Raw genomic sequence first — 15,888 nt, 5'->3', positions numbered from 1 at the left:
CCAATGGCATTTCTCACAGAAATAGAGCAAACCATCCTAAAATTTCTATGAAACCACAAAGACAGCAAATAGCCAAAGCAATCCTGAGAAAGAACAAAACTGGAGGGACATCTGGGTGGCTCAGTAAGTTAAGTAACTGACCCTTGGTTTTGGCTCAGGTTTTGACTTCCAGGTCATGAGATCCCAGCCCCAAGTTGGACTCTGTGCTCAGCAGGGTGTCTGCTGAGTTTCTCTCTCTCTCTCACTTTGCTCCTCCCCCTGCTTACTCACTCTCTCTCTCTTTCAAAAAGGAGTGCCTAGGTGGCCCAGTCAGTTAAGCATCTGACTCTTGGTCTTGACTCAGGTCGTGATCTCTTCCAGGAGTTATACAACAATTTTTTTGATACGACACCAAAACCACAAACAACAAAAGCAAAAATTAATAAGATAGATGACACAAGGGGCATCTGGATGGCTCAGTTAAGCATCTGACTTCAGCCCAGGTCATGATTCCAGAGTCCTAGGATCCAGCCCCATGTCAGGCTCCCTGCTGAGCAGGGAGTCTGCCTCTCTCTCTGCCCCTCCCCCTACTCCTTCTCTCACTCTCTCTCAAATAAATAAATAAAATCTTAAAAAAGAAATAAGAAAGATAACACCAACTCAAAAGCTTCTGCACAGCAAAAGGAACAATCAACAGAATGAAAAGGCAACCTACAGAAATGGGAGAAAGTATCTGTAGACCATGTATCAAAATACTAGACAGGAGGTTAATATCCAAAATGCAAATGCATAAAGAACTCATACAACTCAACAGGGAAAAAAGCTCCAATTTAAAAATGGGCAGAGAACCTGAATAGAGACATTTTTTTCCAAAGAATACATACAAATGATCAACAGGCACATGGAAAGATGCTCACCTTCTCTAATCATCAGGAGATAAAAATAAAAACCACAATGAAAAATTTCCTTACATATATTAGAAGAGCTATCAGCAAAAAGATGAGAGATAACAAGCATTGGCAAGAACATGGAATAAAAGTACATGTTCAACTGGTAGAGCATGCAACTCTTGACCTCAGGGGGTTTTGAGTTCAAGCTCTATGTTGGGTGCAGAGATTACTTAAAAAAAAAAAGATCTTCAAAAAAAAAAAAAAAAGTAACTCTCTTGTGCTGTTTGTAGGAATATAAATTGCTGTAGCCAGTATAGAAAACAGTATGAAGGTTTCTCAAAAAATTAAAAACAGAAGTGCCATATGACCTAGCAATCCTACTTTAGGTTGTATAGCCAAAGGAAACAAAAACAGGATCTTTAATAGATATCTGCACTCCTGTGTTATTGCAGCATTATTCACAATAGCCAACATATGAAAACAACCTAAGTATCCTTCAACAGATGAATGAATTTAAAAATATGTCAGATAGGCCTACAATGGAATATTATTCACCCATGGGAAAGAAAGAAATCCTGCCATTTACAACAACACAGATGGACCATGATGGCATTATGCTAAGCAAAATAAATAAGAGAAAGGCAATTATTGTATCATTAATTTGTGGAATCTAAAAAAGAACACATAGTAACAGTAAAATTGTGGTTACCAGGGGTTGGGAGGTGAATGAAATAGGGGATGTCAGTCAAGGACACAAAACTTTCAGTTGTAAGGTGATTAGTTCTGGGAATCTAATACAGCAGGTGATTATAATTAACAATACCGTATTATATACTTGAAAGTTGCTGAAAGAATAGACCCTAAGCCTTCTCACCACAAAAAAGTACTGGTAATTACGTGACATGATGGAGGTGTTAGCTAATGTTATGGTGCAATCATTTTACAATATAGAAGTGTATCAAATCAACACTAGGTATACCTTAAATAATCTGTCAATCATATCTCAATAAAGCTGGAATATATAAAAAAAGCATCCTCTAAAAAAAAGGCCTGACGGATCTGGTTTGTCCTTTTGTTCACCAAAAGACCTGACTGGTGTCTGCATGAATCGTTACTTTTCAGTCATTTGTCTCATCGTGTAAAAACAGTTTTTAAAATGGTGCTGTTGGGCCCAAATAACCTCTGACTCTTCCTTTTTTCATTACCTTGAAGCTATAGGCTGAATGAAAATATATGAAAGTCCTTAGAAGAAAATGCAAAAACCTATGAAAAAATAAAAATAAAAACCCTTTCAGTGGAGAAGAAACAAACATTATGGACCAGTGCCTCAGAATCTAATTTTTAGGGCCAATTTTCACCTTAAGAAACTAATGCCTTTATCTCTCTAAGGTCATCCTGTACTTCACCAGATATGTTTTCATTTTCCATCATGTAGATAAGAGTTTCAGCACCTGCAGTGCACATTGGAGCCATATGGGGAGCATTTTAAAAATACTGATTGTGTCTGACCTCAAAAGACTGATCTGCTTGGTCTAAGTATATCCAAGCATCAGAATTTTTAACTGAGATATAACTTACCTACCATATAAGTAAACCTTTAAAGAGTATACAATTCAGTAGCTTTTAGTATATTTTCAAAGGTGTATACTTTCAACCACTAATTCCAAAACATTTTCATCCCCTGCCCCACCCCTACAAAAAATCCCATACCTTTTATTAGTTATTCCCCATCCATCTCTTTCTCCAGCCACTAATTTATTTTCCATCTCTATGGACTTGCTTATCATAGGCTTTCATATAAATGGAATCATACGGGGATCCCTGGGTGGCTCAGGGGTTTAGCACCTGCCTTCGGCCCAGGGCATGATCCTGGAGTCCTGGGATCGAGTCCCACATTGGGCTCCCTGCATGGAGCTTGCTTCTCCCTCTGCCTGTGTCTCTACCTCTTGCTCTCTCTCTCTCATGAATAAATAAATAAAATCTTTTTTTAAAAAAGTAAATGGAATCACACAATACATGGTCTTTGAGGTCTGGCTGCTTTCACCTGGCATAGGTTCATACACATTGTAGCATGTATATCTTCATTCCCCTTTATGTCCTAAAAATATTCCATTGGATAGCTACACCACCTTTTGTTGATTAATCATTCATCAGCAGATGGGACATTTGGGTTATTTCCACTATTTGGCTACTACTAATAACACTCCTATGAATGTTCACGTACATGTTTTTGTGTGGACATGCATTTTCAATTCTAGGAGTGGAACTGCTGGATTAAATGGTAATTCTACGTTTAACTTTTTGAGAAAATGCCAGATTGTTTTGTAAAGTAGTTATGCTATATTATAATCCCACCAGCAATGTATGAGGGTTCCACTTTCTCCACATCCTCACCAACACTTGTTATTTGTCCCTCTCTTTTATTATAACCATCCTAGCAAATGTGAAGTGGTTTTGGTTTTGTGGTTTTTGGTTTGTATTTCCCTAATAACTAACAGTGTTGAGTGTCATTTCATGAGCTTATTGGCCATTTGTATATATCTTTTTTGGAGAAATGTCTATTCAAATCCTTTATCCACATGTTAGTTAGATAATTTGTCTCTTTATTGCTATATGAGTCCATTATATATTCTGGATACAAGTTTGTTGGCATGGGGATAGTCTAAAAGCCTCCCAGGTTGTTCTTATATAAACTGAGCTTGAGAACCACTGATATAAATAAAAACAAGTCTCAAATAGATCATGTTATCAGAATGAAAGAACTTTTGGTTTCAAGTTTTCCAAGAAAAGTAATATTCTTTAAATAGCTCTTTAGTTTTGTCAGAGAAATCAGTGTATGAAGAATCCCCGAATGATCATCCTAGAAGGAAAACCTTTGAATGCTTTTCAATAAACTGGCACAAAGCAAAGGTCAAATAACCACTTGAAAAAAAACTAATTTGTGGTCATCTGTATCTGAACCTTGGGATTGTATGAATGAAGTATTCAGGTATAGGGCTGGGAACCCAAGGGTTCTATCCATATGCCAAAGACAACGCAAAAATTCATTCACAATAAGATTATCTTGTCAAAACAATCTTCAATCCAAGCTTGCATAAACTTCTTTTAAAGGCTTTTACAAAAATTGCCCTCTATATTTCTCATGTGATGCAAAGAGAATATCTTAGCTCATATATGAATTGCTTTCTTTTCTTGATTCCTAAAACTATCAACAAAAGGCTGACCTTGTAAGATCCCTGTACACAAATCAACAACAAGCCATTTGGAGGGGAGCTTCAGTCCTTTAAAAGAGTACTCAAATGTGATCCCTGAACCAGCGGCATCAGTATCATCCAGGAACTAGTGAAAAATGCACATTCTCAGGCCCATCCCAGACCTACAAGATCATGCTGAGGGTGGGTCCCAGGAATCCGTTTTCTTATCACCCCAAGAAGTCATTTCAAAGCATGCTTGAGTTTGAGTACTTACTTCTTAAAAATATTTTCCTCGCATTTCTCATACACACATAAAGCAGATGCACTGGCCATGGCCTTATTCTTCCTATGGCTGGACAGTCACCACATATTCCCTAATTACCCTGAGACACTAAGAGTCTCGATGTTTTCTTCAGTCAGACAATGCTCCATACCACTGAGCAGATGCTGTGAATATCCCTATTTCAGCATTTTCAACTCTTAAGAATGCCAAAGCCTCAGACAGAGTGGTGTGAGGCAGACTGTCATCACGCTATTTTTCAGGAAGGCCTATTCCAGCAGGCTCAAACCAATATAAAGGCCTAGAGATACCTCAACACACTTGCATTTAGCTATGAGAATGGGGATTGACTCCTTATTATCAAACTTGTGGGGACAAATGTAGAGAAGGAAGCCACAGCTAGCTAATAAAATTCTGTAAGGAAGGAGCGTCCCTCTGTGAATGCCTCCACAGAATGAGAGACAATCTCAAGAGTTGCAGAGTTGCTCATAGTGGCCACCCAGGGAGCTGGGTCAGCCTGCCTGCTGCTTTGAGCTGAGACACACTAAAGTTAGCTAGCTTGCCAGTTCTCTTCTGTGTCTCTTCCCCCTACTTCATGTGGGTGTAGGTCCCCCCACAGAGTTTACAGCTGGCAAACCAGAGGGGGTGGGTTCCATCTTTCTTTATTCCCATCTCTGCCTCCCATCTCACTAAAACCTTCTAGGACAGATGATGTGGAATTAGAATATTAGTGGAGCATGTTCTGAATCAGTGGTCACAAATGCTCACAAGGGCCAGGTTAGTATAAAGTGGGGAAGATGGCTGGAGGAGGGACATGAGCCCCCAGGGCACAGTGGTAACAGTGATGGGCTCAAGGGCACCTGCACTGTCTACAATGGCAGCTGCTCCAAAGCTCCAACTCGCTAGGGCCCAACAGCAGGCCTTCTGATTTTTCTAAAGAAGCTAGAAATTGTTATATACGCTTTCCTAATTTTTAAATGCTAGCCACAAATACAACAAAATTTAATCATCTATAACCTAAATCAAATCATGAGAAAACAATGGACAAATCCAAATTGAGAAGTGCTGCATAAAATAACTGACCTGTGCTCTTCAAAACTGTCATTGTCATGAAAAACAAAGACAGACTAGGGAGTAGTTTGGGGTTACATGAGACTGAAGACACATGACACCGAATGCAACAGATGATGTGGATTTATTCTGCTGTAAAGGACTGTCAATATAATCTGAATAAGGTCTGTATAATAGGATTGTCAGAATCATACCTGCTCACCCTGATCATTGTAGTGCAGTTACATTCTTGTTTTTAGGAAATACACACCAAGTATTTAACAGTAAAGGGGCATTATATCCACAATTTATTCTTAAATGGTTCAGAAAAAATATATGAATAAATAGTTCTAAAATAGTAAATATATGTATAATATTTATATTATGGCATAAATATATTTAGGTTACAATACAACAAATAACCTAAATATATATGTTTATATCTAAAAATAGATAAATCTAAAGAAAAAGCAAGCAAAGAGAATGATAAAGCAAATGTGGTAGAATGTTATCATTTAGGGAATATCAGTGCTTAAAAGTTTTCTGTAAGTGTGAACTTTTGTTAAAACAAAAAGTTAAAAAATATTATTTTCCAAGTCAAACAAAATCCATGTGCCAGCAGGATGCTGGCCTGTGACCTCCAGCCTCTGGGATCTTGGGGTCTCAGAAATCTCCCCCAGACATCCTCAAGAATCTCTCCTTTTCACCCTAACTTCCATCCCTACCTTCAGGGGCAGGTCAAAGAGTCTACAGCAGCCTGATATCTGGATGTACTTTGCAAAATCCTAAAAACCCAAGGCCAGGTCATACTGGGAAGAAGGGTGATGTCATTGCTCAGAAGTGGACCTGGCACACCACCAGCAGGGGCCTTAGGAAGCAGGGAGGGGATGGCAGCTCTGGCAGGGCTGGGCAAAAACCAGGAGCAACATCACTTATTTCTTTCATTTCTCTCACTGAGTGTATCCGCAGGCAGATTAATCACTAACCTCACATACAACAGCATGATTCTCTTTGTCTTGGGCCTCTATTAGTTCAGCCAGGAAGTACTCGCCGTAAGTTTCCTTCAGAAGTGTGTCATGGCGCATAAATATCGGCATGAGATCATCATGATCTTCGACCCTGTTTAATGCAAAGGCTTAATTAAGTTCAGTGTTTGTTCCTTCAGTGGAGCACCTACTATGTGCCAGAGCCTATTCTAAATGCCAGGAACATAGCAACATGCTCATGACATGAACTTGCATTCTGATAGGAGAAACAGAATGGAAATACAACAAATACATCACTTCAAACATTTCAAATAGTGGTAAGTGCTCTGGGATGGAGAGGGTCAAGTGGTGAGGGAAGACCTCTCCAAAGATGGACATCTGAGCTGAGACCTGAATGAACAGAAGGGGAGAGAGCTATGTCGAGAGACCTGGGTTGGGGGGTGGGGATTCCAGGCAGAGGGAACACATTCAGTATATTTGGATATGGAACTTAGGGCAGCATTTGTCATGAGACAAAGGACAAAAAGCTGAGGACAGTATTTGGACAAGGACAGTAATGAACACACAGTGTTATATTAGTTTCAGGTGTATAATATAATGATTCAACAATTCTATAGATTATTCAGTTCTGGCTCCATGTTTTGGACTCCCCACTAGAGAATCCCTCTGATGCCCTGGCATGTAGAATGAGACTGTTGGTTGGTGATGACATCAATGCCAGGTTGATAGTATAAAAAGCAAATATCCTCGTTACTTCGATAAGCACCGTCTGCTGTCTCTCCCTTCCAGAGGGACAAGAGGTTAAGAATAAGGTTCAACTTGAGGAGTTACGTTTAAGCCCCCCTGGTTGTCATCTTTTCTTTGTTTTCTTTGTTTTTTTCTTTCCTATACCATGGTTGGCTGGCTAGCTTTCTCTTTACCTCTGAGGTTTCATATAGCAGAGGCCTAGTTTTTCAAATACGTGTTTCTTCCACCAAGACACTTATTACTGATGAAAAATCAACAATCATTCCAACAGATGAGGCTTTGTCACCAGAAGTAAAGGTTTCATCTTGGAAACAGGGTAGAGAGTTTCATCCAAATTACATGGAGTTGTCCAATTTAAAGTATTGACACCAAGCTATGACACCATAGCCATTTTACAAGCTATTTCAGTGCCACACCAATTTTTTAAAGTAGTCTTTGACTACTTGCCCATCTATTTTTGTGTATACACAGTCACTTTGAGAGCTACCAGTGGCCATCTGTGGCTGGGAATACTAAAGCTCCACAATAAATGCATTGAAGGCTGGTAGTGCTCTTTTGAAAAGATTGGAGGATAAATGATACAGTGTAGTGGTCAAAGCCTGGGCTGGGTGCCAGAATGCCAAAGTCTGGATTTAATAATTGTGACCTTGGACAAATCACTTAACCTCTCTGTGCCATAGTTTTCTCATCTGTCATAAAGACAGTAAATTAAATGTTGAGATAATAATGTGTGACATGGTACTGTTATTAATATTCCTAACACTTAGGTAGGAATGGTAAATAAGAACAACTGAAGAACATTTATAATCAATGCATGGAATGGAACAGGTTATCACTACAGATGCTTGAATGAATCATTGCGCTAGTTGTCCACTGGCCACTATAGGTATAAACTTTCCCATTCTGTCCACTATTGCTAATTGGTTTAAAACTCTGCTTTCTTCACCTCACTCCCTTACTCAAAACTTTTGCTAGCCCCCAATGTTTCTGGGATGAGCCTAGAGCCCTTAGCCTCATTTTTAAGGCCTCTTTCCATCATTATCACCAACAATAACACAAGTTGATCTACTCATTGTCCGTAGAAGGGGTCCTTACCATCTTCCCTCCTTCTGCCTCTGTCTCTAACCCAGCACTGTGACTCCCTCATTTATTCCAAATTCCTGCATCCTTCAATGTTCACTTCCCCCGACACACACCCTCCAGTGGCTCATCTTCCCAGGCTCCTTTCCCGGAAACCATAATGACGGGGTCAAAACTGGATATCTATTGCCCACCTTTGTGTTAATGTTGATACAGGGCATGTTCCCAACCAAGGAATATGCTCTTTGGGGACACAGAGTTCTGTGCTTCTCTGTAAACAAAGGTTAACCAGAACACTCTGAGCCCTCTCCTAGGCTAGACTTCAACCTTGACTTATAAAGACTTGAACAAATACCCACATAGTTTCTCTGAGCTCAAGACCACAAACTTAGGATGACCCCAGCCCCTCTTGAAGTGCCTTCCTGAGAAAGCAAGGCTGCCAAAAGCATTTCTTAATTATTTTAGCCAACACCTGAGAGTAGTGCCCTTGTCTCCCAGGCTCTGTGGGAGGGCAGGAGCCTAATTTCAATGAGCTCCAGCCAGCAACTCAGATGGGTTTCACAAGAAACTTCCCCCACTTCCCACTTCTCATAAGTTTTCACTTCCCTGACTCTACAGTGGCTCTCCCCGCCCTCTCCCAATCCCCTCATTTTCTCTTTAAAAGGTCTAGTCACCTCTGTACAAACCAAAGTTGACTCCAGTTCACACTGCCTGCTTTTCCCCACTTGTAATAGTTATTACTGATTAAAATTGGTCCTTACTACCTTAACCAGAGTCTGGTTTTGTTGACCTTTGATATCTGCATATCCTGTAGGCCCTAGCACAGGAGCAACAGTGACAGCCAACATGGTCAGGGACCTTACCACATTCCCAGGACATATGGGTATCCCACAGGAACTGACAATGCTGAGGGGTGCCACTGCTAAGCCCATTTTCCAGGTGAGGGGCATGTGGCCTGAGGGGGAACCCACCTGGGGAGAGAGCCCACAGCCCTGTACTGACTGAGAAACCTGCCCAGGTATTTCAATGCTAAGCCTTAGTTTCTCATCTACTTAACAGGCAGGGACAAGGGTAGCAGGAAAGGTACAATGTACTGATAAGGCACTCTCTGCAGGCAGTAAGACCTCAGCAGCATTTGCTGTGGGGAGACTTCACATTCCCCTGTCCATCCACACCACCTGGCAATGCCCCAGCAACTGGCTCCCGCAAGCACTCAGGACCTCTGCTCCAAGAGCCTAGAACACCCCATTGCATTCCAGAACCCACTTCCCCACTTGCCAAAAGGGTGCTGCTCATGGAAGGGGTTTTTCTCCGTAAAAAGAGTACTGAACACTTGTTTGAAAGAAAGAAGATTCTAAAAGAGAAAAGCCAAAAAATCCATTTTCAAACATTCTGCCAAAAACAAAACTCTACATTGATATTAATAGAGATCATTGTAAGTAATGGGAAGATAATTCAACATCCTAGTCCTTTTAAGTGAATCAAGACACCTCTCATATAGAAAACTCTAAAATCAACTGTGTTCCATGGGATTTTATCTACATGGGATGGAAACAAAAATAACACTGCATGGATATAAAAATCAGAAACAAAGGCTCAGATAAACCCAAGGCCATATGTCTGATCATGAGCCCTCTTTGGCCCTTAACAAAGTTATCCATAATCATCTCTCAATACTAATTCTTCTGGAAAAACAACAAGAAAATATCCAAATTGTGGCATTCTAAAGAGTTCCTCCCTTCAGCTTTTCCCCAAAATGGATAAAGTGGAACTTGTTCTGCCAAATGCATTCCTTGGGGTAATCGATAATTTATGATCTTGCATCAGCCCCAGTGCTAATGATAAAAGTATGACATCAGCCTTGCAGAGTCTCCAATGGCATGTGACAAAGTCCAGCTATACAGAAACAAAACACCTCAGCTCCTAAAAACAATTCATCCAGTAAAATGTTCAAATTTGAGCATTTTGAGGTAATGAGCACTGCCTGCCTCCGGGATAGGAGAGCGGTGACTCAGTGTGAATTTGTCCAGTACAGCATAGCCACGTGTCCAGCACGTGACCCACAGTATTTCAGGGGTTATGCCTATGTAAGGTTATAATTCATCAACACAAAGTACAATGGGAATGATACTGTTTTTTTCTATTCAAAAAATGGCTTGGAGGAGGCAACAATGTGCTTGCTAATGTGAATGGATACAGAATATTTTATTTTAACTTGTTTGGAGGAAACAAAAGGTCCATCCTGTAAAGACTGATTGATTGCTCAGGTACCTAAATGTCCATCAAACTCTGAAAAATGTACCAGATGAAAATGGGAGTAGAATTCAAAGTATAAGAAAATCAAGAGCCTCTCAAGGACACATCATTTGGGGTATGGGTGTCTTCTAAGCCCAGGGGAAGGCAAGGTGGAGGAGGACAGGAACCTGAGGGCTCTCCCCAGCTTCCTGGTAGGACAAACACTCATCATTTCCACTATATCAGTTAGCTGGGCTTTCCAGGAACATCATGATGTCTGTAACCCACAGAACTTTCCCAGCTGACTGGCACGGTCTCTGGGTGATAGGGAGACCCTCGGGTTGCTTCAGAGCTTCAGCATCCTGATCACTCTTCTGTATAATTACAATCCTAGAGGAAAATCTGTAGGTTAGCTTCCCTTGAGGGTAGAAGATGCGTATTATCTCCTTGCCAGCACAGAAAGCACTGCAAACTCACAGGTGGAACGTTCACACTTAAGGACTGGCAGGACATATCACTTCTCAGCCTTTTGGCTAAGATCAAGTGAAGGACTGGCAGGACAGTGGCAGGGGCGAGCCACTTTTGCCTTCATAATATTGGCACAGCCTCTCCTCTCCTGTCTGACAGGATTTTCCACGTCCAGAGAGGATTTGCATTTCATTAGCTAGACTTAAATATGTACTGTTGAAAAAGTGATGCTGATGTTACTTTAAATGCCATAAATTCTGTATTTCTTCACGCCCCGAGAGTATATGTATGTGCCTGTGCTTCAAGGAATCGGTGAATGAAGGAAAAAAAAAACTCACAAAAGAATCTAATTGAGTGGTCATCCTACAGAAAGCAAGGTATTTGAGCTAAGCCAAACTTTTACCACTGTTTACCATTTCCATTTGAGGTAGGAGAACCTAAAGTAAGTCTTTTTCTTCAGATGCATACAACAAAGCACCTTTTTTCTTTCCAAGATCTCTTGAGACCTCTAGTGGCCTTGTGTAAGAAAATCAAATCCATCATTTCTCAACCACATGATGCATTTTAGAACTTTAGATGGATTTTGGAACCATTTAGTTTCTACTCCTTGGAAAATGTCATAATTTTTTTAAATGATGGAGGATTTTAAACCCTAAATGACTTCAAAGCACGTTCAAGGCCAATAAGAGGCCCTGCCATTTACACCACAAGGATCTGATCCAGACATCTATCTTGGCACACCATCACTCCAGCTGGATTGTTAACCAGATTTTACTTGGTTGGGTTACTTACCAGGACTCAGGAAGAGCAACAGTGAAGCCCCTAATTTTGCTATTCCTCCTTTTTGAATGCTTTGGAATTCTCATAACTTAAGCATCAGAACATTCATTTATATGAAATTGCTCAGAAGTCCAACTTAAGTAAATTCCAAAAAAGGATGAGGCTATCAAATGCTTAATAAAAACAATTGCTTTTAGAGGTAAAAAGTTAGTATCTAAAAACCATAAACCTCATGTTTTAAAGCCCTCAACTGTCTTTCACCTATTTTACATAGCAGTAATATTGACACAATTTGGTTCACATTTATCAGCAAAAATCAGTATTTTAGTTATTTTACACTGACAGTACATAGTCCTTATCTGGCAAGTCTTCGCCCACTCCCATGAAGGACTTGAAAAAGGTAGGTACCCCCCAGAAAGACTATTCTAATAGTTTCTCAGTCTGAGAACATCTCAAATCCACCAGAGTATGAACCAAGCCCATGATAGATTATAAAGGTGTGTCCAGAGCAGCTATGCTTTATTTCAAATATTACAAAAAAATACAGAACAATAACTTCAATAATTAGTGTCTAAGTGGATGGGCAGATTCCAGCACAATTTTCCACATGGGCGAATCAAAGAACTGGGACTGGGGATTACAGTGTTAATTCTCTGGTTCTGAACAATGTTGCTAGGTAAACAGGAGAAGGATAATTACATCCCCAAACCCTTCTCCAGTCTAGTGTTTGAAGAACTGTGTTCTTCACTGTTAATTATCAGTGCAAGTAACTATTGATGAGACAGATGTCAAAAAATCAATGTGGGGGAAATAAGAGAAAAGCAGCAGCCTAAGAGGATCCACCACCATGATCATCTGACCTTCTGAAAAATCTTTTTTCCTGCATCCTTAAGGAAGAGAGATAATCTACCTAAGTGCATTTTCCAGATGTCTGAAATTCTACACCTGCTAGTGTCAAAACTCAAATGTGAATATTTTGGACAGAGGGCTTCTTAAAATGAGTCTTACCTTTTTATCTTCTAACAAGCAAAACCACCAATCATTATAATGTCACCATTCCCTCATGAATTCACTACTGGATGCTGAACTGTCTTTAGTACCCACTGTCATCTCTTTGCCATTAGGACTATATGCCTCTTGTGATTTGCTACTTGCAGATTTTCTGTAGGCTGGGAAAGAAGGACATTCCACCATCAGGGGCTGAATGAGCAAGACCTCAGCATCAGGAATCAGGACGGTCTAGTTCAGGCTGGGACAGACCCGTCCCCTTGAAGGCTGTAGTCCATGACTCTAAAGTTTTCAAGGACAAAAGGAGGAAAGGAAGGAAGGGCTGGCATGCAAAGGAAGAAGGAGAGAAACTAACTCAAAACTACCAGTTGCCACATGCTTACTAGGAGCCAGCGCTAGGCTGGGCGCAATCTACATCTATTCTTGAGCCACCTACACCCTGAATGACAGGTGAGGCATCAGTGAGTAGATTAGCAAAGATGTCACCTTACTAAAAAGTAAAAGACGAAAAAAAAAAAAAAAAAAAAAAAGTAAAAGACGTAGGTGATTTTTAGATATGCTGCCTCTGTACATGTCAATTTCAGTATATTAGATTTATATACAATTTTCTAATATAATAATAGGTTTTATAGAAATATCTATATTCTATATTCTATTCTGTATTATACATTCCTTTTTTTAAGATTTTATTTATTTACTCATGAGAGACACAGAGAGAGAGAGGCAGAGACACAGGCAGAGGGAAAAGCAGGCTCCATACAGGGAGCCCGATGTGGGACTCGATCCCGGGACTCCAGGATCACACCTTGAATGAAAGGCAGGCGCTTAACCGCTGAGCCATCCAGGCATCCCTGTATTATACATTCTAATTAATTCTACAGTATCATCTATTACAATAGTAGATAATAATATAATATCACCTTGCCAAATATGTACACTGAAAGTATTTGAGCTTTAAAATTCCTCAAGAAAATGACAATTGCCAAGGTCCATATTTGGTATACTGCCTATACACTTTAAGAAAATATGGAGCTTCTGTGTTGGTGAACGTATGGAGATTTGAGGAGAGTGGCCCACCTGGAGAAGGTATGGAAGCTCTGTTCCCTTTCCCCACACCTTGCCTTGTGTACCTCCCTCATCTGACTGTTCCTGACTTACATCCTCTTATAATAGACTAGTGACCTAGTGATAAAAAAAGAAAAAAGTCAAGAAACTACTTTCAGAAATGTCCCTCCCTCACATGCTGTTCTCTACCCCTCTAATTGTCTACTTTGTACATACACATTTAATCAGCCATCCAGATAATTTTTAAATTTGAAATTTTTTAAAATTCAATCATTTTATTTCAAACAAAACCTGTAAAATGGCACTCAAACCCACAAATATTGAGATAAATGCAATTAAATAACAAGATATTGGCTTGACCTAACAGACTAGAAACAGTTTTAACAACTGAAAACATCTAGCATTGGTGAAGGTGTAAGGACACTAGACTCCATTGATTAGAATACAAATTGTTATGAATATTTTGGTTGAATAATTTAATAGCATCTATTTTTAAATCTTAGTATTTAGTACACTCCTACCCAGAAATCCCAGAAATTCTGGTACCTATACTTCAGGAAAAAAAAAAAAAAACCACATGAGTACCTGAACATATATGTGCAAGTCTGTTTCCTACAGTACTACTTGTTATATAAAAAAAAATGAGGACAAATTTTCATAAATAAGGAATATTAAATGGATATTAGAGCTACATGTTGAAATATGCATCCATTAAAATGAATAAAACTGATCTTGAAAGATGATGAACTGTTATATTAAATGAAAAATGTAATTAACAGAACCCATGATCATTTCTATATATAGAAGAAGATACACATACTTGCACATGTGTATATAGTTACATACTCACATAAAAGAATGTAATGAGTAGTTTTACTTTAAAAATTGTTCTAATTTGAAAATATAATTCATTTTAGTAAGTGAACCCATTCTCCAAGCTAATTAGCAAATGGCAGAATAAAATGAGAGATTTTTAAATGAAATGAAGCAAAAATTCAGCAATTATTAGACTACTTACAAGATCCTAAGCAATTAATTTATGTAAATTTCTGCTAACATAATAACAAAAAGCCCTGCCTACTTGTGAATGCTTTTACAATGAAACTTCTCTAAAGAATGTAAGTTCCAGGGATCCCTGGGTGGCCCAGTGGTTTAGCACCCACTTTTGGCCCAGGTCGTGATCCTGGAGTCCCAGGATTGAGTCCCATGTCAGGCTCCCTGCATGGAGCCTGCTTCTCCCTCTGTATGTGTCTCTGCCTCTCTCTCTCTTTGTGTCTCTCATGAATGAATAAATAAAAATCTTTTTTTTTTTAAATCGAACACTTAAAAAAAAAAAAAAGAATGTAATTTCCTGAAGGGTAGGAGGACCTATTTTCCTGTGCTGATACTAACAAGAGAAACTTCATAAATCAGGAAGAAGAAATTGAAAGGTATGAGAGAATCAATTAAAAAGATTATTTAAAAAATATTTCACTCACAGAATTCCTTTATGCATTTGGCTTGTATTCACATTTATATCATGACCAAAAGGGCTTTATAAAGAGAATTATAATGTATTTAGCTATGAATTTAAAAAAGAAAAACAGGGATCCCTGGGTGGTGCAGCGGTTTGGCGCCTGCCTTTGGCCCAGGGCAAGATCCTGGAGACCCAGGATCGAATCCCACGTCGGGCTCCTGGTGCATGGAGCCTGCTTTTCCCTCTGCCTATGTCTCTGCCTCTCTCTCTCTCTCTCTCTCTCTCTCTCTGTGTGACTATCAAAAATAATTAAATAAAAAATTAAAAAAAAAAAAGATAAAAGAAAAACAGGTTTCTACGAGGAATTTTCTCCTCTCTTATCCTAAATTGGGTAGATAATTTGTATCAATTTATTGGCAATCTTTTTTTAGACATGTGGTCTCTGGATCTCAGAATGCAAGGTAAATGTTCTATGTAGAAAGTAAAAATAAGGGATCCCTGGGTGGCGCAGCGGTTTGGCGCCCGCCTTTGGACCAGGGCCTGATCCTGGAGACCCGGGATCGAATCCCACGTCGGGCTTCCGGTGCATGGAGCCTGCTTCTCCCTCTGCCTGTGTCTCTGCCTCTCTTTCTCTCTCTCTCTCTCTGTGTGACTATCAGAAATAAATAAA

At 39.6% G+C, this 15,888-nt stretch overlaps 1 protein-coding gene across 6 annotated transcripts in view; it reads right to left on the bottom strand.

Moving 5' to 3' along the window:
* Nucleotides 1-15,888, bottom strand: part of CFAP61 (cilia and flagella associated protein 61) — a 270,399-nt gene that overhangs the window by 230,606 nt on the left and 23,905 nt on the right. For all 6 annotated transcript variants that reach the window (XM_041732553.1, XM_041732556.1, XM_041732555.1 and 3 more), the window contains one exon: nt 6,380-6,512. In XM_041732553.1, the coding sequence (XP_041588487.1) occupies nt 6,380-6,512 (133 nt within the window). The remainder of the gene's footprint in view (nt 1-6,379; nt 6,513-15,888) is intronic.

Source organism: Vulpes lagopus, chromosome 18, assembly GCF_018345385.1.
Source record: "Vulpes lagopus strain Blue_001 chromosome 18, ASM1834538v1, whole genome shotgun sequence".
Lineage (NCBI taxonomy): Eukaryota > Metazoa > Chordata > Mammalia > Carnivora > Canidae > Vulpes > Vulpes lagopus.
This window is presented reverse-complemented; position numbering and strand designations above follow the sequence as displayed.